This window comes from Canis lupus, chromosome 38 (genome assembly GCF_003254725.2).
Source record: "Canis lupus dingo isolate Sandy chromosome 38, ASM325472v2, whole genome shotgun sequence".
NCBI classification, from domain to species: domain Eukaryota; kingdom Metazoa; phylum Chordata; class Mammalia; order Carnivora; family Canidae; genus Canis; species Canis lupus.
This window is the reverse complement of record NC_064280.1, coordinates 15,370,829-15,397,141: the sequence shown is the minus strand read 5'-3', so window position 1 is coordinate 15,397,141 and position 26,313 is coordinate 15,370,829. Positions and strand designations below refer to the sequence as shown.

Genomic DNA, 26,313 nt, shown 5'->3' with positions numbered 1-26,313 from the left:
TGACAAAAATGATTGCTTATCACCAAAAAATAAAGATGTTAGTTAGGATTTATCACTTTAATTTTGCAAAAGCAATAATTAAGAAGGAAAAAAAGAGGAAAAGTACCGTGGGCAGGTTGTGCTGAGAAGCTACGCTGTAATCCTCCATACCATGAGCTGGGGCTGTGTGCACCAATCCTGTTCCCTTTGTCATGGTCACATGACTTGCAGGTAAAAGAGGGGAGGCTTTATCAGGAATTAAAGGATGAGCACAAGTACCACCTTCCAAATCTGCACCTGTAGGGAAAGAAAGCCATAATTTAGAATTATTTTACATGACAACACTTCTACAGTAGCCACAGACTATCAACGGTAGCCACAGACTATCAGGTGAAAGGTGCAGGATCTGCAACGAGGCTGGGCTCAAATCTCCGCTTCCCCTTTGACTTGCCCTGTGACCTTTAGCAATCTACAATAGGTGGATAATTACAGTCCTACCTCAGAGAGTTGCCATGAAGACAAGCTGAGGTAATGCATTTTAAGTATTTGGGACCCTCAGCCTAATACCTGCCCACACAGTAAATGATTAAAATATTAGCAATTATTGGGGCACCTGGGTGGCTCAGTTGGTTTGGCATCTGTCTTTGGCTCGGGTTGTGGTCCTGAGGTCCTGGATGGAGACCTGTATTGGGGCTCGTTGCTCAGCAGGGCACCTGCTTCTCCCTCTGCCCTGCTCCTGCACTCGCTCGCTCACTCTCTCTCTCTCTATTTCGAATGGATAAATAACATCTTTAAATAAAATAAATTAAATATTAGCAATTATTATAAGATACGACTCAAACGGACCCTAGAAGATTTCTTTATGTGCAGCTATGTACCTTTTGGAACATGAAGACAAACAGTAGTAGATCACCAAATCAATGACCAGTAGGTTCTTTTTTTAATATTTTATTTATTAATGAGAGCCGCAAAGAGAGAGGCAGAGACATAGGCAGAGGGAGAAGCAGGCTCCCCACAGGGAGCCTAATGCAGGACTCAATCCCAGGACCCCTGGGATCATGACCCGAGCCAAACAGACAATCACTGAGCCACTCAGGTGCCCCCACCATTTCTTATCCTTTTTTGAAAAGAAACAATAGTGAGTTCCCCAGAGATAGTATTAGAATCTACTGGTTGGGAGCCTGCTTCTCCCTCTGCCTGTATCTCTCCCTATGTGCCTCTCATGAATAAATTAAATCTTTAAAAAAAAAAATCTCTGATCAATAAGAAACAATTTATATTTTTCTGGAAAGAAAAGCTATCCTACATAAATTATTCCACTTTAGCTGTTCAACATTCCTACTACTTTAATAAGTAATAAGCTGTCTATAATTTATTTTGCCACAGAAGAGAGAAGTATATCTATTCTGAAATGTGGTGGCTCAAAATGGTAACCCAATGATTCTCTTACACTAATAATTTGAAACAATTACCCAATCTAGAAAGGTGATCTTAAGTTTAACCTGAGCACTTTCAAAAACCTTATGAGAATGCCATTCAGCTTTTATAACAATATCTAATTTGTTAATGAAGTCTGTAATATCTTCTGTGCTTAAAAATGATATAGGAGGGTAGGATACAAAGAATATACTGAATCCTCTTATTTATTGTACCAAGAAGGACCAAATGGTATTAAATGTCAAACATTCTGTAGCTTCTTTCCTGGTTTTGACATAAAACACTTTTTTTGTTATCGTTATGGTTATTTAAACTTAAACTATTTAACTGGCTTGTATCTGAAATGATGCATTTGGAAGGCTTCTCTATTGAGCTAGGCAATCTTTCTATTTTGGGGTGTCTCATTCTACTCATGTGATTTTTTTAAAAATTTGTTTATTTATTTTAGAGAGTGAGAGAGCACAAGTGGGAAGGGCAGAGGTAAAGGAAGAAAGAATCTCAAGCAGATTCTGAACTGAGTGCAGACCCTGCTACAGGGCTCAATCTCACAACCCTGAGATCATGATCTGAGCCAAAACCAAGAGTTGGACATTTAACCAACTGAGCCACCAGGTACCCTGTGATTTTTTTTTTTAAGTAAGAAACACAAAGATGTAGTATCCCTAAAGATCAGAGGTGATTTTAAACTTCCCTAGATTTTAATAATTATATTTCAAAACCAATCAGTACTTTAGAACTCCCAAATTACAGCTTACTAAGGATTCTTCTGATAGAAGTTTAGTCTTTGGAATAATTTTCAGAATTCACTAAATTTCCTCATTAAAATCATATACCAAAAAAAAAATTATTTCCTTCCTTACACCTTTGATTAAATCAGATAAAGGTTAATCTTTAGTGAAATAATTTTGAATAAAATTTTAAAAGGATATTTGTTTATTTCTACATTGTACAAAAGACATTTTTCTAATTTTATGTTGGATATTTGCCAGAAATACTGTTGCACTTTTATCAATGTTCATATTTTCTATACTCCTATCATGCTTAATATATTTTCCTTTAGTATAATCAATGTAAAATATATTCTAGAAAGGTAAAGACCGTATCTGTTTCAATTCACAATGCAAAACAGTCAGCAAGTACTAAACTCAAAACAAATGGTACTCTGATGACTGTGATCATTAGAGTATCTATAAATCTTCACCTGAAAATGTTGAGATAACCTCAAATGTTGTTTCCAAAGCAGAAGCAACGGATGTTACTTTATCTGCAGCAAGTACGTACAGATCTCCAGATGTGGAACATTTCACAATAGCGTATCTAAAATAAAATTTTAAGAGAAAATTAATAATAATGAAAAAAGAAAAGTCACAGATAATATTTTAATGGTTTACATCATTTTAGGAAAACTAACTTCATAATTGAAAAAACAATACTTTCAAGAACTTTATCCCTTACATTTGTTTCGTTTTTCAAAAAAGGTGAAAATGAGATCTTAAATGGAATTATTTAAATCTTTTTTTTTTTAATTTTTATTTATTTATGACAGTCACACACAGAGAGAGAGAGAGAGAGAGGCAGAGACACAGGCAGAGGGAGAAGCAGGCTCCATGCACCGGAAGCCCAATGTGGGATTCGATCCCGGGTCTCCAGGATCGCGCTCTAGGCCAAAGGCAGGCGCTAAACCGCTGCGCCACCCAGGGATCCCTGAATTATTTAAATCTTAATAAAATCTATACGAACATAACAACTAATCTACATATCATTCATTAAATTTTAAGTGAACAATGAGATGAAATAAATCCAAAATACTGCTATTGATGGAATCAATCCTATTTGTGGATAAAATGAAAAATATAGTAATATACTTACTTTGAGTCTGGCATATAACAAACAGCTTGATTGGCTGGAATTGTCCAAGCCTGGGTGGTCCAAACTAAAAAACTAACAGGAGATGACCCATCTGTGAAAATAAAATTTCAAATACACTAGCAAATGTTACAATTCTGTAACTTTAATAAACTCAAATAGCGAATAAATCTTACCTATGAGAGATACCAACTTGGGAGAAGGTTTCAGGAGAGGGAATTTTACATATATTGAGCGACTGACATGTTCAGGATTATACTCAAGTTCTGCTTCAGCCAATGCAGTCCTACGATTTAAGAATATTAGATGTAAGTATTTGAGGGACTCACAAAATTCTCCACTTTAACTACCAAAAACACATACATACCTTGATGAGGGAGACCAAAACACCGGTTTGTAAGATCGATAAACCAAGCCCTATAAAGACAAATATATTACATGAAAGCTGGAATTTTATAACACATAACATACTCAAAGGAAAAAAAATACTTCATCACCTTCTCATACATTTGGTAGAAAATTCTCAACTGTTTGGCCTCATATTTTCCATCAAATGTATAGTAGCAATTATTCCAATCTGCCATTACTCCCCAACGAATAAAAGCTGATCTCTGTTTCTTAATTGCTGCTTCAGCAAATGATCTAGCTAAAAAAAATTAAGAAAGAAAAGCATTTGAAAAACAATAAATTGAAACTCTTAAACATGGTTTAGAACGTAGGCCTCTAAATGGAGGTATTATACACAATGTATACTATAAAATGTACTTAATAGAAAAATTATTCTAAAGGTTAAAAGTGTTCAGAAGATAACTAAAACAAATTCTAAAATTAATTAGAATTTCAAAAATATTTTCCAGACTTAATAACCTTACATTTAGAAAAAAATTAACTGGAAAAATTATTCTTCATACTTCTTAATCTGAGAAAAGATAAAAGAATGATTCTTATTTCATTACACACAGAAAAAGTAATCAGTACATCTAGGTTAAGCCAATAATAAGATGTTTTACAGTGAAGTAAAAAATCTTCACAATCATATCTAAATATACAGTAGTTTAAGAACAGAAGATTCCTCTCTGTCCCAATCTAATAAAGGATCAAATGAGATTAATTTTAAAAATATATCTGTATTCTAGAACTGATTTAATCTAGCACTTGAAATAGGTCAACAAGCTCCAGCCAGAAAAGTAAATAAAAACATTGAGCACGGTAATAATTTCACAAAATATGAAGATCAAAGAACTGAAAAATGGACTCGCAAATGCTCACACATCTTTCCTTCAGTCTCTGAACGTAAATTCTCAAAAGTCAATTGAACAAGATCTGCATTTTCCGTGACAAAAATGGGTTTCTAACAGATCCCATTATAGCCAAAAAAAACAAAAACAAAAAACAACAGAAAGTCTCTTTGAGTAAGCCCTGACTTTTCTAAGGAACCAGCATTTAAAAATAATCATTCTCAAACAGAAACAGATTTACCTTTCTTTCTAATTTCCACAGCTGACAGATTCTGAGCTTTTCCACCAAGTTCTGATAATACTTTTATTTCAATGGGTAATCCATGACAATCCCAGCCTGGCACAAAATGTATTTTGGAACCTCTCATCATATGGTACCGATTGGCTATATCCTTCAAAATCTGTGAAGATGATAATTATCATTTATATACAAAATGTGTAACCTAGTTATATTCCTTTTTAAAACATTTTTTTTAATTTAAATTCAATGTAGTTAACATACAGTGTATATTATTAGTTTCAGGGGTAGAATTTAGTGATTCATGAGTTGCATATAACACCCAGTGTTCATTACATCGCATGCCCTCCTTAATGCCCATCACCCAGTTATCCTGTTATCCTATTCCCCCCAACAACCTCCCTCCAGCAATCCTGTTTCTTATAGTTAAGAGTCTCTTATGGTTTGCACCAGTTATATTCATCATTGCAAAACACTGAGAAAGCTCAATTTTAAAAGGATTTATATAAACAAAATAACCTATTCAATTTATTAACTCATGTTCTACAGAAACACAAAAGTAACACATATTTGAAGTTTTAAAATGCCATTAACTCCAGAAAACAAATCAAATAAAAGATTTCAAAGTGAAAAATACTATGTCTAGAATTACCAATTTGTTTGTAAAGTTGTGATATGCAGAAGAGTAGTCTATACTGCTTTTTTAAGAAAAAATTTTGACCTCTTAAAAACTAGACAGTAGGGCAGCCCTGGTAGGTGGCTCAGCAGTTTAGCACTGCCTTCAGCCCAGGGTGTGATGATCCTGGAGACCTGGGATCGAGTCCTACATCGGGCTCCCTGCATGGAGCCTGCTTCTCCTTCTGCCTGGGTCTCTGCCTCTCTCTCTCTCTCTGTCTCTCGTGAATAAATAAAAATCTTAAAAAAAAAAAAAAAAAGGAAAAAAACTAGACAGTAAAAATAAGTCATTTATAAATTTGCTTTACTCTAATTAAAAATATTATTAACATGAAATAACTCAATATTATTTATTTTCAACTAAGAAATAGAATATAATCAACGCAAAACTCATAATGTCCTTAGAGTATGGAAACTTTCCCTTCCTAGTTCATTTTAGATACTAGAGGGGAGCAGAGCCTTTTAAAAATATATTACCATTATAAAATGGAAGATCAAAGGCAAAGGATCAATTTGGCTCCAAGCTCAATTTCCTTCTTCCCAAAATGAAACAATGCCCGGAAAATTATTTCCTCCTTTCCATATCCATCAAAATTAGAAAAGATATTATATATTCTTCCCACAGCTTCCCCCAATTAAAATTCTAACTTTTGAACTTACCAAACAGCAGGAGGAAGCCCTGTGGCCTGGGTAGTAATCACAAGACATAAAAAATGTATCTAATTATACACACTCAAGATATGTACCCTTTCAGTAGGTATATTATTGAAATCAATCAATACACAAATAACCTCCATCCCATTTATTCTTATTTGAAATTATTCTCTCTGGTTATTATTTATCCCTTCCCAGTAAAATAGAAACTCCTTGAAATCTCATCTGTCTTCTTCACCAGTAAATCCCCTGCATTTAGAATGGTATCTGGCACTGTCTAAAAATATCTGTGGAAGAAATGAATGTCTACATATATGCTCTAGACTGTAACACTTTATATAGTAGCCACTAGCTATCAGTTGGCTACTGAGCAACTGAAAACATGGCTAGTCCAAATTGAAATGCACCATAAATGTAAAATATATACCAGATTTCAAATACTGTGTACAAAAAAAATAGAATGTGAAATATCTCAAAAAAAGTTTCACAGTGGCTATAAATTAAAATGGTAGCTTAGATATGCTGAGTTAAATATAGTGTTAAAAATAAGGCTCATCTGTTTCTTCTTTTTTTTTTTATGCAGCTAATAAAAAAAATTTAACTTACGTGGCTTACATTTGTAGCCTGCATTGTTTCTACTGAACAGTGTTGCTTTTGGCCGTATCAGCAGAATGAAATCATTTCAGCTAATAATGAATGTCCCTATAGGGAAGGTTATATGTGAAGCCCATGTAAAAGGAACAGCAGGGATGCAAACACAATGTTTTACCAGTCCTCTCCAAACAAGTTCCTCCATATGTTTAAGAACCACTGGTCTCTTTTATTCATGATAATCCTCTGTCCTCATTTCTTTTTCCTATCACAATACTCATGTATTCCTTTGTTTCAAGACGTATTTCTGAATGCCTACTATAGGGATCCCTGGGTGGCGCAGCGGTTTGGCGCCTGCCTTTGGCCCAGGGCGCGATCCTGAAGACCCAGGATCGAATCCCACGTCGGGCTCCCCGTGCACGGAGCCTGCTTCTCCCTCTGCCTGTGTCTCTGCCTCTCTCTCTCTGTGTGACTATCATAAATAAAAAAAAAATCTTAAAAAAAAAAAAAATTTTGAATGCCTACTATATGCCAAAAATTATTGTAAGAACTTAGAGTATGGCAGTAAACAGGAGAGACAAGGTCTTTCAAATGAAGACAGAAAATAAACATATTCATTCACTACGAAGAAAAAAGAAAGGCTGAAAGTTTGAAAATAGCATGTGAGCTGGTTGTGGTGGCAGTGCTATTGTAGAGGAAGATCAGTAAAGTCTGATGAGATGAAGTCTGAACAGAGACATGAAGGAAATGAGAAAATGTACCATTTAAATGAATACGTGGGAAATGCATTCCAAAAAAAAAAAAAAAAGGAAATGCATTCCAAGGGAGGTAAGCAAGCATGACTACCTATGGTATGTCTGAGGAAAAACAAAAACTGTTCCTCCTCTAGTTCCAAAGAGCCCAAAATCTTCAACAAAACCTCCAACTATACACATGAGAGGCAGATTTGTATAGTGCCTCAGTTTTTTAGAGAGAACTCCTCTCTCCTCAATCCATATGGAGCTCACTCCCCTCCACTCTAGCTACAAGGGTGGACACATGATCCACTGTGGCCTTCAGCATATTCTATTCCCAAGTCCAAAATGATTGATTCAGGGACAGACCTGTGACTCAAATCAGGACAAAGAGATTCAATCCAGGACTTTTGGAAAAACTGCTGGAAAAGAGAAGATAGAAGAATATAAGCCTGTAAATGTTAAGAAATGTGCAGGGTGGGAATGAGGGTATGGGAAGCATCAAAAGAGGAACCATGTTTAAGAGTGAAAAATGGAGAAAAACTAACTCTAATAATATCTGAGTCCCTGGATCCAGCCATGAAAGGAGCTGAAACTATCTCTAGACTTTAATAGTTAATATTGGGACACCTGGGTGGCTCAGCAATTGAGCACCTGCCTTTGGCCCAGAGCGTGATCCCAGAGTCCCGGGATCGAATCCTACATCAGGCTTCCTACATGGAGCCTGCTTCTTTCTCTGCGTCTCTCTCTCTCTCTCTGCCTCTCTCTCTGTCCCTCTGTGTGTGTCTCTCATGAATAAATAAATAAAATCTTAAAAAAAGAACAGTTAATATTAAAGCCAATAAATTTCCATTTTTGCTTAATTTATTCAAGAGTTGCCTTTCTATCCCTAGCAACCAAAAGAATCTGGAACAATAGAGTTTTCTTTTTTATTTTTGTTATGATAAATTATTTTATTGGGTATATTAAAAACAAGAAACTAGATTTTTTCCAATTAAAATGTCTTAATTCAAAAAAAAAAATAATAAAATGTCTTAATTCTTTGAACACATGCAGCAGAAAGTTCCAAAAGACAAATGGATAAGTCAGACTTAAATAATATAAAATGGAGAAAACAATCTAAAAGGAGTAATTTTAAAGCAAAGATAATACCTCTTGAAGGTTCTCTATGATAAGTAACAAGAATGTATTAAAACAGACAAGACTGGGCAGCCTGGGTGGCTCAGCGGCTCAGCTGCCTTCAGCCCAGGTTGGGATCCTGGAGACCCAGGATCAAGTCCCACGTCAGGCTCCCTGCATGGGAGCCTGCTTCTCCCTCTGCCTGTGTCTCTGTCTCTCTCTCTCTCTCTGTCTCTCTCGGTCTCTCTCCCTCTCTCTCTCTCTCTGGTCTCTCATGAATAAATAAATAAAATCTTTAAAAAAATAAAAAAAATAAAAATAAAACAGATAAGACTGGTCCAGACACCTATTTTGTTTTATTCATCAGAATAGATAATGCTGCATTATATTCCTATCTGGTAGAGCAATGTGTTCCTTGTCTTTCTTTAAATTTTGACTATTCAAACACATTTACTTTCCAGATTTACTGTTTAACCATTAAGTACATTAAATTTTTTTTTAATTTTCTTTGTTGTTTGTGACTATAAGAGTAAGTTCTTCCCCCCCCAAAAAAAAGAGTAACACAGGATCTTTGCTTTAAAAAAAAAATACAAATATTAGTAATAACAAATATTGGGTTTAAATTTTTTTCCAAAATTAGATCCTAATAGAACACTCTTAAAATTTGTTTTTCTTCCTTCAGTTAATAATATTTGGACATCTTTCATGTCAGTACAGATATATCTACCTAATTCCTTTTAAGATTCCGTAGTACTTCATCACCAAAATTTATTTAATCAAGTCCCATTAAGGACATCCAGTATACACTACCAGTGTAAATTACGCCTAACTGCTCTACTCCAGTTAAGCAGCCAGCCCTTCAAGCAAAAGCTAAAGAGCCTAGATTTCCACCTTTGTAAATCTGTCACAGGCATCTTTAAGCCCTCCTCCCCAGCCAAGATGTTGTTAAAGAAAATCAAGTAGCAAGTGGGGACTACATCCCTGTAGCTGGCAATGAGACCCCATCTACAGTGTCAGTGGAGACCATGTAAGGAGCCTGGACCCCCCACCCAGCAGCGATGAGGCACCCCTTCCCATTTCCACTGGGGTACTCAGAGGAGGCTTAATGCAGAGTTGGAATGTTCACCACTGCTCGGTGGTAACAAGGCTACCTCTTCCTGCCCTGGTATCACTAGAGACCATGCAGAAAGCAGTTACATGGCACACTAGCACTTTATAGTTGGGCAGTGACCGTGGAGGCTTAGGGAGAAGTAGAATTCCTATCCTGCTGAGAAGTAAAAAAGGAGCTCCTCTTCTTAGTCTTAAAAGAGGTTGAGTAGAGAATCTGGATTTCTGACCCCACCTGGCAGTAGCCAGACAGTGCTCACATTCCTCTGCTGGAAAGGTGTCAGTGAATAAAAGCTGCTAAAAGTGTTTAAAATTCAGACTCTCAGAAAATACAAAATGTCAAGATTTCAATAAAAGTTCACTTACCATACCAACAGTAAATATCTAAAACTGAATAAAAAGATAGTAGATAACCAACACTAAGATAAGAGAGACGTTAGAATAATCTGAAAAAGATTTTAAAGCAACCATGATAAAAATGGTTAAACAGTTGTGAACATAATTGAAAAATATGAAAAAATAAAAAGCCTCAAAGAATTTGTTGAAAGAGAAAAAATAAATGGTATTTTTTAAACTGAGGTTTAACTGGAACATCAACTGTAAATTTTATACGTGAAAATAACTTTAAAAGTGAAGCAATAACTGAAATAGAAACTCAATGGATGGGACACCTGGGTGGCTCAGTGGTTGAGCGTCTGCCTTCAGCTCAGTGCGTGATCCTGCAGTCCCAGAATCGGGTCCCACATTGGGCCCCTTGCATGAAGCCTGCTTCTCCCTCTGTCTCTGCTTCTCTTTCTCTGTGTCTCTCGTGAATAAATAAATAAAATCTTAAAAAAAAATAAAAAAGAAAAGAAAAAAGAAACTCAATGGATAGGCTTGCATATTGAATGGAGGAGACAAAGATAAAAACCACTAAACTAAAAAAAAAAAAAAAAAAACCACTAAACTTCACAACTGAATGATAAGTTAATCTAAAAAGCAAAGAGGAGAAAAGACAGGGGGAAAAAATGAAAATCAAGGAGTTGTGGGACTATCACAAAAGATCAAACACTGGTGTCACTGCTGTCCTGAAAGGAGACTTTAGTTAGAAATGAAACAGTAACGGCCAGAAACAACACAAACTGGTTGAAGATACATGCCTTCAAATTCAAGAAGCTGAATGATGTCCAACATGACAAATCTAAAGAAATCCACACCAAGAGACACTATCATTAAACTTTCGAAAATGAAAACATCTTAAGAGACATTAGAGAGTGGGGCACCTGGCTGGCTCAGCTAGAAAAGCATGGGATTCTTGATCTTAGGGGTGTGAGTTCCAAGTCCCTGTGTGATGTAGAGATTACTTTAAGTGAATAAGACTTTAAAAGAGAGAGAGAGAAAAAAAAAATAAAAAAAAACAAAAAATAAAAATAAAAAAATAAGAGAGAGAGAGAGAGAGAGAGAGAAATGACACCTTGCTTACACTTGAAAAATAATCTGAATTACAGTAGAGTTTTCATCAGAAAATATGGAGGCCAGAAGCAAGTAGTACAATATTTTTCAAGTGCTGGAAAAAAAAAAAAAAAAAACACGGTCAATCCAAAATCCTAAGTGTAGCAAAAATATACTTGAAGGATAAAAGGAAAATCAAGACATTATCAGATGCAGGAAAACAAAGATGATCTTTGACCAGCAGACCTGCCCTAAGGAAAAACTACAGGAAACTCTCTAAATAGAAGGAAAACAATAAAGGAATGCGGAAACACAAAGAAGCAAGAAAGGATATGATAGAAATACGAGTAAATATTATAATCTGTTTACTCAAATCTTCAACTTATGTTTCACAGTTGAAAAAATAACTATCAAACACTACCTTATGGAGACAGAAACATATGTATAGAAATACACATAAGACATGTTATAAATATGGGAGGGTAAAGGGATGGAAAGGCAAATACACTTCTAAATAACTCATGGACCAAAAAAGAATTCTCAAGAGAAATCGCAAAATACAATGAACTGAATAAAAATATTAACTAAATACATGTCAAAATTTGTGGAACACAATCTACAGAAGTGCTGACAAAAATTTATAGCAATAAAATGCATATGCTAGAAAAGACAGAAAATCTGATCAAAAATGTAAAATCTCACCTCAAGAAACTACAAAAAGAACAAATGAACCCAAAGCAAGCAGAAACAAAGAAATAATAATTTTAAAAAAATAGTGTCAATGTAATTAAAAACAATAAAAGAGAAAATTCAATGAGACAGAGTTTGACCTTAAGAATGACAGTGCAAGGAACTATATGGACAAACTTCCTAGTAAAACTGGGGAAATAAATTTAAATTTTTTTTTTAAAGATGCTCAACCACTGAGCCATTTAGGTGCCCTTCAGCTAGTTCATCTTTTTTTTTTTTTAGATTTTATTTATTCATGAGAGACACAAAGAGAGAGACAGAGACACAGGCAGAGGGAAAGGTAGGCTCCCTACAGGAAGCCTGATACGGGAATCAATGCCGGGACTCTGAGATCATGCCTGGAGTCAAAGGCAGATGCTCAACCACTGAGCCACCCAGGCATTCCTGGAGAAATTATTTATTTTTATTTTTATTTTTTTTTGGAGAAATAATTTTAAAACCCAATCTTTAAAGCTCTTGGATATATGGCCCATCATCCAGATGAAGAAACATCTATATAACAAAAATTCTACAAAAATTTGTCAGAGAAGTGAGAGTCCTTGGCATTTGACTCAAGGCCATTCTTTCTCTCCAGCCTGCCAGTTCCGTGAGGCAGAGAATCAACGTCAGACTGGTGCTGCCAAGAACCCAGGGCTCCTCTTGCTCCAGCTCTCAGCTGGAGGGCTATTTTCCCTAGGAAGGGCAAGCATTTATGTCTGCATTTATGTCTCTGCCCCAGCCACCTGCTGCTGCTGAGGCTAACTTCCAGGCAAGTGCAGTTAAGAGGTAAGGGACTCCCTCCACTTGGCTCCCACTCATGGAACAGAAACTCTACTTTGGGTACAAGTCCGCTGGGAACACCGGGGCTCCAATCCTACTTGTTCAGGCTCATAAAATGGTGGTTCCACAACAGGAAAGGCAGTTCAAGATCACAGACTGCTGACTCTCCCACAAGTGCTGAACTCTAAAGTAGGGGTATCTCTCACAGAGAAGTATACAGTTGTCCCCACTCTCAGCTCCAGAGCCTTGGCTGGGTGATTTTCTCTGAGGAGAGGAATAGGCAGTAAAACCAATAGCTTTTAATCTCTTCCCAGCAACAGAACATAGAGAAATTCAAGCCTAAGGGGCTGTCAAAAAGAGTGGAGGCTGTGGGGAAACACAGCTGGAAGGTTTATAGATTCAAGATGACACAGGTTAAAATCTAAGTCAGCTAGTTTGCAGAAGAAAACCAGAAGAGACAGCTGGGAGGAGCCCTCCTGGGATCCGAACAAATGTCAAACACTAACACCCCAGGACCTAATATTTTAAAGGATCCCAAATTTGATGGATTAGTCTACAGGACAGTTTATGCCCTGAGGTGTCGTTGAAAACAACAGAGAAAACAGTTGGTAATTTTCAGACAAAACCCATCTATCTTACTCTGAAAATTTCCAACTGTTTTATTAATTTCAATTAAAAGCTGGGAGGGGGAATGGAGTCCAAGAGACTGTTATTCAGATTTATCACAACTTATGATCTAAAATGCCCAGTTTCTAACAAAAAAGTCTACAACACACGTAAAGAAGTATTTCTCGGGATCCCTGGGTGGCGCAGCGGTTTGGCGCCTGCCTTTGGCCCAGGGCGTGATCCTGGAGACACGGATCGAATCCCACGTCGGGCTCCCAGTGCATGGAGCCTGCTTCTCCCTGTGCCTGTGTCTCTGCCTCTCTCTCTCTCTCTCTCTCTCTGTGTGACTATCATAAATAAATAAAAAATTAAAAAAAAAAAAAGAAGTATTTCTCATTACCAGCATCCACTGCTGTGCACATACAGGAGGCTAATGTCTGCAGTTACACAACAACATGCCAACAACCGAGGCTCCCGCAGCTGCTTCCCCCGCAGGCCCAGCTCCAACCTGACTACCATCCCTGGCCTGCATTGCTGTGGGTGCCTGTAACTAGCCCCTGCAGTCACATAAATGCATGCTGACAGCCAAGCTCCCCACTGTTTATAGGTCTGGATCTGGCCCTGATTCCTTTCACTGACTTGTGTGCCAGCAGCCTCAATTTTCCATGACCAACCTCCTTGACCTTGCATAGGCATGTGGCTAGCCAGAGCAGTCACAGTTGTACACACTAACAGCCAGCGCCCCTGAGCTATTTACCTGAAGGTGATCCTGGACACTGTTCCTGCTTCTGACCATCACCACTGCCTATGTCTGCAGCTGGCCCTTACCACCACATTGGCACCTACAGCCAGCCCCCCACCACAACCAAGTGTGGGCAGATCACTGGCTTAGGCCACCATTACCACCTGCCTTGGTCCCCGGCCAATGGACCTGGAAGCATTGCTGAGGACTCCAAAAGCCCATATATTCATGGTGAACCATCTACAGATCTTACTGATGGTCACACTATTGCTGATGAGGACCCCAGCTGCCTGAGCAAACATGATACTACGCCCCCATCCCTAAGCTAGGATGGCCACACACATTCAAACACTGTACCCCACACCACAGCACACTCCAGCATGCTCCCATCTATATGTCTTTCCAGAGCCTGGAAGAAGTGATTGCTTCTTCAAATGCATAGTCAACTACACAAGGCTACAGGAATCACAAAGAACCAAGGAAACATGACCCTGTCAGAGGAACTAAGTAATCTTCTAGTAAAACACACATAAACACATACAGAAATGAAAAGCCACAAACTGCCTGACAAACAATTAAAGCAACTGTCCCATAGATGCTCCAAGAGCAATAAGAGATCAGACATACACAATTTAACAAAATCAGAAAAACAATATAAGAACATAATAAAAAGTTCAATCCAGAGATAGAAAAGAATAAAGAACCAACAATACATTTTGGAGCTGGAGAAGTGTCGAATTCAATGGAGAGCTTCAACAGCCCACAGGAACCATCAGAAGAAAGAATCAGTGAAATCAAAGCTAGATCATTTGAAAATATCCAGCTGAAGGTACAAAAGATACAAGAGTGAAAAGGAATAAAGAAATAACTTTATTTCTTCAGAAATAATTTGAAACCACTTAAAAAAGAAAATCTATGCTTTATGAAAATCCCAGAAGGAAAAGAGAGGGGGAAAAAAGAATCAGAAAGTTTATTTAAAGATAAACTAGGGGCACCTGGGTGGTTCAGTGGCTGAGCATCTGCCTTTAGCTCAGGTCATGATCCCAGGGTCCTGAGATCGAGTCCCACATTGGGCTCTCCACAGAGAGCTGGCTTCTCCCTCTGCCTATGTCTCTGCCTTTTTGTGTGTGTCTCTCATGAATAAATAAATAAATCTCAAAGAAAGAAAGAAAGAAAGAAAGAAAGAAGAAAGAAAGAAAGAAAGAAAGAAAGAAAGAAAGAGAAGGGGAAGGGGAAGGGGAAGGGGAAGGGGAAGGGGAAGGGAAGGAAAGGAGGGAGGAGGAACTAGCTGAGAACTTCCTAAAACTGGGAAACTGGGGAGATACTTGGATATCCAAGTTCACTAAGCTCATACATTCCCAAATAAATGCAACCCAGAGATATTCTAAAAGACACACTATAATTAAACTGTCAAAAATCAAAGACAAAGTAGGTACCTTGAAAGCTACAAAAGAAAAAAGCTTGTCAATTACCAGAGACTCCCCCCATAAGGCTATCAGATTTCTCCGCAGAACCCCAGAACCCCTGCAGGTCAGGACAGAGTGGAATGACATATTAAAATGCTGCAAATAAATTTCCAACTAAGAATACTTTACCTGGCAAAGCTGTCCTTGAGAAATGAAGGAGATGTAAAGACTTTCCTAGACAAACAAATGCTGAGGGAGTTCATCACCCCTAGACCTACCACATAAGAAATTCTGAAAGGAGCTCTTCAAGCTGCAGCGAAGGGATGCTATTTACTACCAGGAAAACACAAAAATAACAAAGGTGAGTATATAGTCAAATTCAAAATACCCCAACAGTATATTATGTTGGTGCATTTATGCCATACTCTAACATAAAGACCAAAAGACAGGGGCACCTTAGTGGCTCAGCCTTAACGGTTAAGCATCCAGCTCTTCCTTTCGACTCAAATCATGATCTCAGGGTCATGGGATTGAGCACCGCATCAGGCTCGGCACTGGGTGTGGAGTCGGCTTAGGATTCTCTCTCTCCCTCTCCCTCACCACTGATCACATGCTTTTTCTCTCTCCAAAAAAAATAAATAAGTAAAGCCCTAAGGACAGAAGTATTAAATGTAACTAATGTACATTTAATGTAGCTACAATAACTTGTTAGTAAACACACAATATAAAAAGATGTAAATTATGACATCAAAACATAAAACAAGGGGATCCCTGGGTGGTGCAGCGGTTTAGTGCCTGCCTTTGGCCCAGGGCGCGATCCTGGAGACACGGGATCGAATCCCACGTCGGGCTCCCGGTGCATGGAGCCTGCTTCTCCCTCTGCCTATGTCTCTGCCTCTCTCTCTCTCTCTCTGTGACTATCATTAAAAAAAAAAAAAAAATGTGTTGGAAGTAGTAAAAGGATAGAAGTTTTGTATATAATTGAAGTTAAGTTGCTGCAAGCTTAGAAGACTATTAGGTTTTATGTAAGATTCATAGTAATTGATGAGGGAAACAAAGGCAAGAGAAATGAAGCTTAACTTAAATCTCCTGGAACACATGGGTGTCTCAGTCCTTAAATCTGACTTTTTCTCAGGGTCCTGGGATCAAGCCCTGCACTGGGTTCTGCACTACTTTTCCCTCTGCCCCTCTCCCAACTCATGCTTTTTCTCTCTCCCTCTTAACTAAATAAAATCTTTAAATAAGTAAATAAATCTGCCTACAGTTTGCAGCCTACTGATAGACCCCTGTATCATGCAGAGAATGACCTTCTTCAAGGAACTCACGGCTGCCTTAGTGTCTTAATGTTTATGTTTTGCTAAAAACTAAAAGTAACCTTACCTTAACAGCAGCTAGCCCCTCAAGGTCCTGAAAGCCTTGCTTCCAAATTCCTTAGAGACTTACACTATCCCTAACCCCCACTAATTAAAAAGTATATAATCAGTTGCTTCTCACAACCCCAGTGCAGCTCTTTCTGCCCACGAGTTCTGTCCCCACACTATAATAAAGTCACCTTTCTGTACCAAAAATGTCTCAAGAATTTTCTAAAAAAAAAAAAAAAAAAAAAAGATTTCTCTTAGTCATTCTCTCATGAACTCCAAAATTTCTAAATTTTATCAATAATAACAAAGTAAAAGCCTTCAGTAAATGTATAAAAGATATAGATAAGGTAATCAAAACATACCACTATGAAAAAAAAATCAATTTACAAAGGAGATAGAAAGGAACAAACAAAAAACAGTAAGTTGGCATTAGTAAGTCCTTGCCTACTAATAATTACTGTAAATATAAATGGGATTACATCACCAATCAATAGATGTACAGTGACTGAATGGATGAAAAAACAAGACCCAACTGTGCTGCCTATAAGAGACTCCTGTAAGATTTAAGGACACAGATAGGGATCAGGTGAAGGGACAGAAAAAGATTCCATACAAATAGAAACCCAAAGAGAACAATATAGCTACACTTATCTTAGAACAGACTTTAAATCAGACTTTAAATGAGGGGTGCCTGGGTGGCTCAAGCAGTTAAGCATCTGTCTTCGGTTCAGGTCATGATCCTAGGTCCTGGGATGAAGCCCCACATCGGGCTCCCTGCTCGGGGGAGGAGGGGGGAGTCTGCTTCTTCTCCTGCCCATCCCCCCTCATGTGTGCACACCCTCTCTTTTTCACTCAAAGAAATAAAATCTTAAAAAAAAAACTATAACAAGAGACAAAATTATCATAATGATAAAGGAGTCAATTCATCAGAAGAATATAAGTCTTAAAAATATGTGCATCAAACATCAGAGCACCTGATATATTAAGTAACTACTAACAGATCTGAAAAGACAAGAATACATTAACAGTAAAGGACTTCAATATCCCATTTGTCAACAATGAATAGGTCAGTCATACAGACAGAAAATCAGTAGAGACACATTGGACTTGAACTGTACTTTAGACTAAATGGACCTAACATATATACAGAACACTCCATCTACCAGCAGCAGAATATACATTCTTCTCAAGCACACACAGAACAATGGCCAGGATGGATCATATATTAGGCTACAAAACAAGTCCTTATAATGTGGAAGGATTAGGAACACATCAAGTATCTTTTCATACCACATGGTATAAAACTAGAAATCAGTAATATGAAGAAAACTAGAAAATTCACAAATATGTGGAAAATAATATATTTCTGAAAAACCAATGGGTCATATAAGAATATCAAAACAAACAAATATGGAAACATAATGTACTAGACCTTATGAAATGGAACAAAAGCAGTTCTGGGAGAGAAGTTTTTCTTTTTAAGATTTTATTTATTTATTCATGAAAGACACACAGAGAGAGAGAGAAGCAGAGATACAGGCAGAGGGAGAAGCAAGCTTCCTGCAAGGAGCCTGATGAGGGACTCGATCCTGGCCCTGAGATCATGCTCCGAGTTGAAGGCAGACGCCCAACCACTGAGCCACCCAGGCGTCCCATGGTAGGGGCGTTTATAGCAGTTAGTGCCTACGTTAAAAAGGAAGAAAGATCCCAGACTAACTTTACATCCCCATGGAACTAGAAAAGAACAAACTAAGCCCAAAGTTTGTAGAAAGAAGAAATAACAAACATTAGAAGAGAAATAAATGAAACAGAAAACAGGAAAACAACAAAACTTAGTATGGATTTTTTGAAAAGATAAACAAAATGACAAACTTTTAGCTAGACTTATCAAGAAGATCTCAAATAAATAAAATAAAATTATAAACCAAAGAGGAGATACTCCAACCCATATTTGAAAAATAAAAGAACCATAAGAGACTATTATGAACAATTAGGTGCCAAGAAATTGGATAACCCTGGTAGGCTGGCCTCCCAGGACTGAATTAAGAAAAAACAGAAAATTGGGCAGCCTGGGTAGCTTAGCGATTTAGTGCCGCCTTCAGCCCAGCGCGGGATCCTGGAAACCGGGGATTGTGTCCCATGTCGGGTTCCATGCATGGAGCCTGCTTCTCCCTCTGCCTCTCTGTCTCTCACGAATAAATAAATAAAATCTTTAAAAAGAAAAAACAAAATCTGAATAGATCAGTAACAAGTAAGGAGACTGAATCAGTAATTAAAAACCTCTCAACAAAGAAAAGTCCAAGACCATATGGCTTCACTCATTCTAACAAATATTTATAAAAGAATGAATGACAAACCTTTAACTCATCCAAAAAACTGAGGAGGTGAGAACACTCCCAAACTCATTATATAAGGTCAACATTTACCATGATACCAAAGTCAGATAAGGACATGACAAGAAAACTATAGTCCAAAATCCTTGATGAATAAAGATGCAGAAGTTCTCAACAAAACGCTACAAACGGAATTCAACAGTACTTTAAAAGGATGATACAGGGGATCCCTGGGTGGCTCAGCAGCTGAGCGCCTGCCTTCAGCCCAGGGCGTGATCCTGGAGACCCGGGATCGAGTCCCATATTGGGCTTCTGCATGGAGCCTGCTTCTTTCTCTGCCTGTGTCTCTGCACCACCCCCCTCTCTGTGTCTCTCGTGAATAAATAAAATCTTTAAAAATAAATAAATAAATAAAAGGATGATACAGCAAAAGCAAATGGGATTTATCCCTGGTATTCAAGGATAGATCAACATACACAAAAAAACTGGTAACACTAAGTTGACAGAAATCCTACCATCATCTCAATAGAAGCAGAAAAAGCATCTGACAAAATATAACAGCCTTCCATGATAAAAACTCTCAACAGAGTGGATTTAAAAGGAATGTACCTCAACATAATAAAGACCACATATGATAAGCCCACAGACAGATACCATCATACTCAACAGTGAAAAGTTGAAGGACACCTGAGTGGCTCAGTGGTTGAGTGTCTGCCTTTGACTCAGGTCATGATCCCGGGGTCCTGAGGTCGAGTCCTGCATCTGGCTCCCTGCAGGGAGCCCACTTCTCCCTCTGCCTATGTCTCTGCCTCTCTCTCTGAGTCTCTCATGAATAAATAAATAAAATATTATTTTTTAAAAAGTGAAAAGTTGAAAGCTTTTCCTCTAAGATTATGAATAATAATACACTCTCATCACTTCTATTCAACATAGTATTGCAGGTCCTGCCAGAGAAATAGGCAAGTAAAAGGAATAAAAGCATCCAAAATAAAAGAAGCAGTAAAATGATGTTAACTAATTGTGGTATTCATTAAATGATATATACATATATTATTACATTGTACACCTTAGACTAATACAATGTTATACGTCACTTAGGTCTCAATAAATGGGAGGGGGCTAAAATTAGTTCTCTCAAAAAATTGCATACTGGTGCTATTTATTATCCACCTCACATAATTGACCTAGTACCTGCTAGTACTCTCAAAACGGTGCTTAAAAATCACTTCCTCAGGGAGAATTTCTCTGATACTGAAGTAAAAAAAAAAATAGGTGGCTCAGGAGGTTGAGCGTCTGCTTTTGGCTCAGGGTGTGATCCCAGGGTCTCAGGATCGAGTCCCGCATGGGGCTTCCTACAAGGAGCCTGCTTCTCCCTCTGCCTGTGTCTCTGCCTCTCTCTCTGTGTCTCGAATATATAAATATTCTTTTAAAAATTATCCTAAAATGTATATAGAAAAGCAAAGAAACTGACACTGCTAAAGCAATTTTGAATATAAAATGGAAGAAAGAGACTACCCAATTTCAAGATTTATTCTGTAGCTACGGTCACCAACACTGTGGTATTAGCAGGACAGACAAATAGATTAATAGAACAGAACAGAGAATCCAGAAATAGAGCCACACATATTTGCCCAACTGATTTTTGACAGTAGTACAAAGGTAACTCATTTGGGAAATAGCCTTGTCAATAAATGGTGCTAGACATCCACAGGAAAAAAAAAATAACCCTCACTGTAAGACTCACACCTCATAAAAAAGTTAACTCAAAATGTATCATGGATTTAAATGTAAAAGTCGTAGAAAAAATACAGGAGAAAATCTTTAGGTTTGAAGGCTTGACAGAGTTCTTAGACATGACACTACATGCATGATTCATAAAAGGAAAAACTGATAAGCTGGACTTCATCAAAATTAACTTTTAGGAACACCTGGCTTGGCTCAGTCAGAAGAGCATGCGGCTCTTCGGAGTTTGAGGTCATGAGTTTGAGCCCCACACTAGGGGTAGAGATTATTTAAAAAAAAAGAAAAATTTGAGGCGCCTGGGTGGCTAAGTTGGTTAAGTTTCTGGGTTCAGGTCAGGTCATGATCCCACGGTCCTGGGATCCAGCCCCGAGTCCGAGCTCCCTGCTCAGCAAGGAGTCTGCTTCTCCCTCTCCCTCCCTCTGCCAGCTACTCTCCCTGCTTGGGTACTCTCTCACTCTGTCAAATAAATAAATAAAATCTTAAAAAAAAAAAAAAAAAAAGAAGTTAAGGACTTTACTCTTCAACATACTCTGTTAAGAGGATGAAAAGATAAGTTACAGACTGGAAGAAATAGTTGCAAACCACATATGTGACAAAGGTTTCATACCTAGGCTATATATATAAAGAACTCTCAAAACAGAACAATAAAAAAAAAAAACCCTGCAATTAGAAAATGGACAAGATCAAGGTGCTGGCTGATTCAGCCCAGCAGCTTCTCGCTCTAACCTCAAGGGGCATGTGGGAGACAGGGAAGTTCTCTGGGGTCTCTCCTGTAAGGGTGCGAATCTCCTGCTAAGGGCTCTGCCCTCCTGACTTAATCACCCCCCAAAGGCGCCCCATTCCAAGGACCATTACATTAGAGATTATTAGGCTTATACATATAAATTTAGGGGGCAAATATTCAGTCTACAGCAACTATCTAACATTTATAGATTCAGTCTACAGCAACTATCTAACATTTTTACTTATTTGTGTTATTACGTCTTTCCTGATCAGAGATAAGCTCCATAAAGACAAAAACACATCGCTGTTTTGTTCAATGCAATTCCGAGTCTAGAAAAATGCCTGGCACATAGTAGGTGCTTGATAATTATTTACTGACTAAAATATTAACTGGCATAAAATAATAATAAGCCCAAAGCAAATACCAGTGATGTTATTTTTCACAAAGCATTAAGTGCAGCCCAGGTGGCTCAGCGGTGTAGCACCCTCAGCCCAAGGCATGATCCTGGAGTCCCAGGATGGAATCCCACGTTGGGCTCCCTGCAGGAAGCCTCCTTTCCCTCTGCCTACGTCTCTGCCTCTCTCTCTGTGTGTGTCTCTCATGAATAAATAAATAAAATCTTTAAAAAAAAATCCAACTGTTTATTGCTGCTTTCTATTAAGATATTTTAGTTTTGGGGCGCCTGGGGCGGCTCAGTTGGTTGAGCATCTGACTCTTGACCTCAGCTTAGGTCTTATCTCAGGGCTGTGAGTTCAAGCCCCTCACTGGGCTCCACATTGGGCATGGAGCCTACTCAAAGACATCTAGTTTTACCTAGCAATGCAAATTAACGTAACTGTCATAAAATCAGGATATACATTTTTTGTAACATATACTTAAACAAAGGTTTTCCCCTCAAGCCTTGTAAGTACAATTTACCTTATTTAAAGCATGTCCAACGTGGGGGTCACCGTTTGCATAAGGAGGTCCATCATGAAGACAAAATTCTGTTTTTACTTTTCTTTCTCTTTGCCACGAATAAAGTTCTGAAAATCCACATTTCTGTGTAAAAAGAACCACAATGTCTGAACGACAACCAAATACATACCCCCCTGAATCTTACCATAAATAACAGCCAGCGTTTGCTTATTATCTCATAACAACGTATTCAACTCTAAAGCCCAATACACATCTGAGTCCTCATTATTCAAAACTTTTTGATAGTTTCCCCACAGGCTCCACATTGAAGTGTAAGCTCTTTACATGGTAAACAGGACCCCACAGAGGTCAGTACCACCAAATCTTGGCCCGTCTCTCAGCGCTCCCCACCCTCCACTCCTTGGTGGACACAAGTGGACCGGCCTGTAGACTGCACCCCAGTCCCCTCTCCCCGACTCTTATTCTTGCTTTCCTGTGGCCTCGGCACTTGCTACCCTCCAAATCCCAACACCCCTCACTGGCAGCCCTACCCCCCTTCTCTCACCTACTGTGTACCCCTGGCCCCGTCACTTTGCCCTTTATGGGCTTGTTCCTTTACTTGAGAAAAAAAAATGTTAATGATGAATGTTCATGATTCGCAGAGCTGGTGTGAAAATTACATGAGAAAACATCTGAAATTATTACCGTTTCTGGCATATCCGTGGTACTGAGTAAAACCCTTTTTAAAAGTAGATGGCCAAAACAGGTTTATGAGTCTAGAACTCTGATAAATGCCCTAAGACCATCCAGGCTAAGCAAAGTTGCTTAACCAACATAAGCCGAATTATCGGGGAATATCGGGAATCCTAAAGACTCCAGAATCAGAGAAAGTAACATGTGAGTCTACCCTCAGGAAGTTGTCTAGGTACAGGAGGCAGATGCACATCTCAGGAAGGGGCCTCTGAGGACGTGAAGTTCAGCTACTCTCTTCTGCAAAAAAAAGTCAGAATTCCCACTAGGCGCCCGGTGACACCACAAAAATCACTTTCAACTTGCCCACGGGACCGAATTTTTATTTGTATGTGTCCAATGTTAATTTGCTTTCCACAAGCCACTTGGAAAAGTGTCCAAATTCAACTCGGTTTTTTGCCTTTAAAAAGGTGAGGTTTTACAAATGGTGTAATCTGCAAAAACAAATTACAAAAAGAATTATGCGTGCACCTTATGCAAGCATTTGTCATATCCAAGGTCCAAAACTATAATTAATGTGCTCTGAAGATTAAAAAAATAAAAATAAATAAAAAGGTGGGGGGTACTTCCATTCAGTGCGGTGCTGCTATGGGAGCATCCCCCCCCCCGCCCCCTTAATAACAAATACTCTGCTCTGGGACCCGCCACCTCGGACAGGGACTGCCCCGAGGTTTTCAAGTAAGAGAGCCCGAGGGCCCCCTGCTCGCACCGGTCGCGTCACCGAGCCCGCGGCCCCGTCCCACCCCCCGGGGTGCCGCCCGCCTCCCTCCGCGCGGCCGGGCCGGCCTCCCTGCCCACCTGCTGGATCTCCAGCTCCGTGTCGGGCTGCTGGCGGCCCAGCAGCTTCATGGGGAAGCTGGTCTGCGGCAGCAGCACCGTGTCCCGATACCGGCCATTACTCGAGCTCTGCGGCTGGTTGCTGGCGCCGCTGACCCACCGCGCCGTCCCTCGCCCCCGCGGGTGGCAGCGAAGGCGGGGCCGCGCCCAAAAATTCCGGGCCGCGGCCAGAGCCGCTGCCCCCGGGCCGCGCGGGTACAGCCCCCAACGCATGGCGGGCCAACCCCGGCCGCCCGGTGAGCGCCAGGTCCTCCGCCGAGGGGAGGGGGGGGTCAGACCGGCCGAGGCTCCGGGGAACCGGGACCCCAAAGCACCTCCACGAGCTCTGCCGGAGTGCGCACGCGCGCGGGGCACGGAAGGGGCGGGAAGCAGGCCCTTCCCAGAGACCGCGGGAACGCGGCCACCGCGGGGCTTGGCTGCAACCAGGGCGGGGCGGGGCTGACTCGAGGGGCGGGGCTGACTTCAAGGGGCGGGGCTGACGCCGAGGGGCGGGGCTGACGCCGAGGGGGCGGGGCTGACTCGGGGGGCGGGGCAAAGTGCGGCTGGCCTGCCCGGGCTCAGATTTAAATCCCGGAGCCCCGACTGGATTTTTTTTTTTTTTTTAAGGTTTTATTGGATACAAAAAAGAAAAAAAAGATTTTATTGGATACAGATGCAGTGAAACGCCGGGACACCTGCGCCCCGATGTTTATAGCAGCAATGTCCACAATAGCCAAGCTGTGGAAGGAGTCTCGGTGTCCATCGAAAGATGAATGGATAAAGAAGATGTGGTTTATGTATACAATGGAATATTCCTCAGCCATTAGAAATGACAAATACCCACCATGTGCTTCCACGTGGATGGAACTGGAGGGTATTATGCTGAGTGAAATAAGTCAATCGGAGAAGGACAAACATTACATGGTCTCATTCATTTGGGGAATATAAAAAATAGTGAAAGGAAATGAAGGGGAAAGGAGAAAAAAGAGTGGGAAATATCAGAAAGGGAGACAGAACATGAGAGACTCCTAACTCTGGGAAACGAACTAGGGGTGGTGGAAAGGGAGGTGGGTGGGGGGGTGGGGGTGACTGGGTGGCGGGCACTGAGGGGGGCACTTGATGGGATGAGCACTGGGTGTTATGCTATATGTTGGCAAATTGAACTCCAATAAAAAAATTGTAAAAAAAAGATTTTATTCATTTATGCATGAGAGACACACAGAGAGAGAGAGAGAGAGAGGCAGAGACACAGGCAGAGGGAGAAGCAGGCTCCATGCAGGGAGCCCAACGTGGGATTCGATCCCGGGTCCCCAGGATCACACCCTGGGCCGAAGGCGGCACTAAACTGCTGAGCCACCCAGGCTGCCCCCAATTTTTTTTTAAATATACTTTGGTATATTCAGCGTATATAGTATATAATAAATATTTAATATATATTTTAGTAGATCCAAGATATTATCCCTTCAACATGTAATTAATACAAAATTATAAAAAAGATACTGCATTCTTTGTCTTCACACCGAATCTCTGAAATTCGGCATGCATCTTACACACTAGCATATCTCAGTTCGGGCTAGTAGTTTACGCAGGGCTCAACCACAACATGGGCCAATGGCCACCTCAGGGGGCAGCACCTCTTTGGCTGAGCGCAGAGTTCAGAACCAGTATTATAAACCAACCTAATGATGTAATTTTCAGATTCCTTATATATTTGTTACATCTCACTCCTACAGAATAGTAAATAAGGTGTAGGACCTGAACTCTGGTTTCTGACAGAAACCCACTTTTCTTTTTTTTTTTTTTTAAGATTTTGTTTATTTATTCATAGACACACAGAGAGAGGCAGAGACACAGGCAGAGGGAGAGGGAGAAGCAGGCTCCATGCAGGGAGCCTGATGTGGGACTCGATCCTGGGTCTCCAGGATCACACCCCAGGCTGCAGGCGGCGCCAAACCGCTGCGCCACCCGGGCTGCCCAGAAACCCACTTTTCTATTCCACTTTTTGAGAAAGTTTGTGTTAGGCCACTTATCCAAAAAAAAAAAAAAGTGAGAATAGCACTCAGTAAAATGAAAGAGGATTTTCACTTTTATGGGGAAAAAAGTGAAAATTGCCTTATGCATTTGTTTTGCAGCAAGCCTTTATAGAGGCAGCAGGCATCCCATACAACTAAAGTGGACCTGCCAACCTCCTGCCCTGGCAACTACTCTCAGCATTGCAATATCAGCTATGAGCCCTTTGAACTGTGTCTGAGCATCTGTGCTCTACTTTGATTTTTTTTGTGCATCCATTAGCAAGATGTGTCCTAAGATACCAGGAAAGCTTAAGAAAGGTTATTTTTGGGCATCTGGGAAGGCTA

General features: G+C 39.6%; 1 protein-coding gene across 1 annotated transcript in view; it reads right to left on the bottom strand.

Moving 5' to 3' along the window:
• The window catches only part of IARS2 (isoleucyl-tRNA synthetase 2, mitochondrial), a 62,185-nt gene extending 37,785 nt beyond the window's left edge, over positions 1-24,400 (bottom strand). Inside the window, exons 1-9 of the mRNA XM_025420974.3 lie at positions 23,939-24,400; positions 22,412-22,534; positions 4,762-4,921; positions 3,780-3,928; positions 3,650-3,699; positions 3,459-3,568; positions 3,286-3,376; positions 2,618-2,733; positions 107-276 (exon numbers count right to left, since the gene is read on the bottom strand). Of these exons, the coding sequence (XP_025276759.1) occupies positions 107-276; positions 2,618-2,733; positions 3,286-3,376; positions 3,459-3,568; positions 3,650-3,699; positions 3,780-3,928; positions 4,762-4,921; positions 22,412-22,534; positions 23,939-24,190 (1,221 nt within the window). The 5' untranslated portion in view covers positions 24,191-24,400. The remainder of the gene's footprint in view (positions 1-106; positions 277-2,617; positions 2,734-3,285; positions 3,377-3,458; positions 3,569-3,649; positions 3,700-3,779; positions 3,929-4,761; positions 4,922-22,411; positions 22,535-23,938) is intronic.
• Between the last annotated feature and the right edge of the window lie 1,913 nt (positions 24,401-26,313).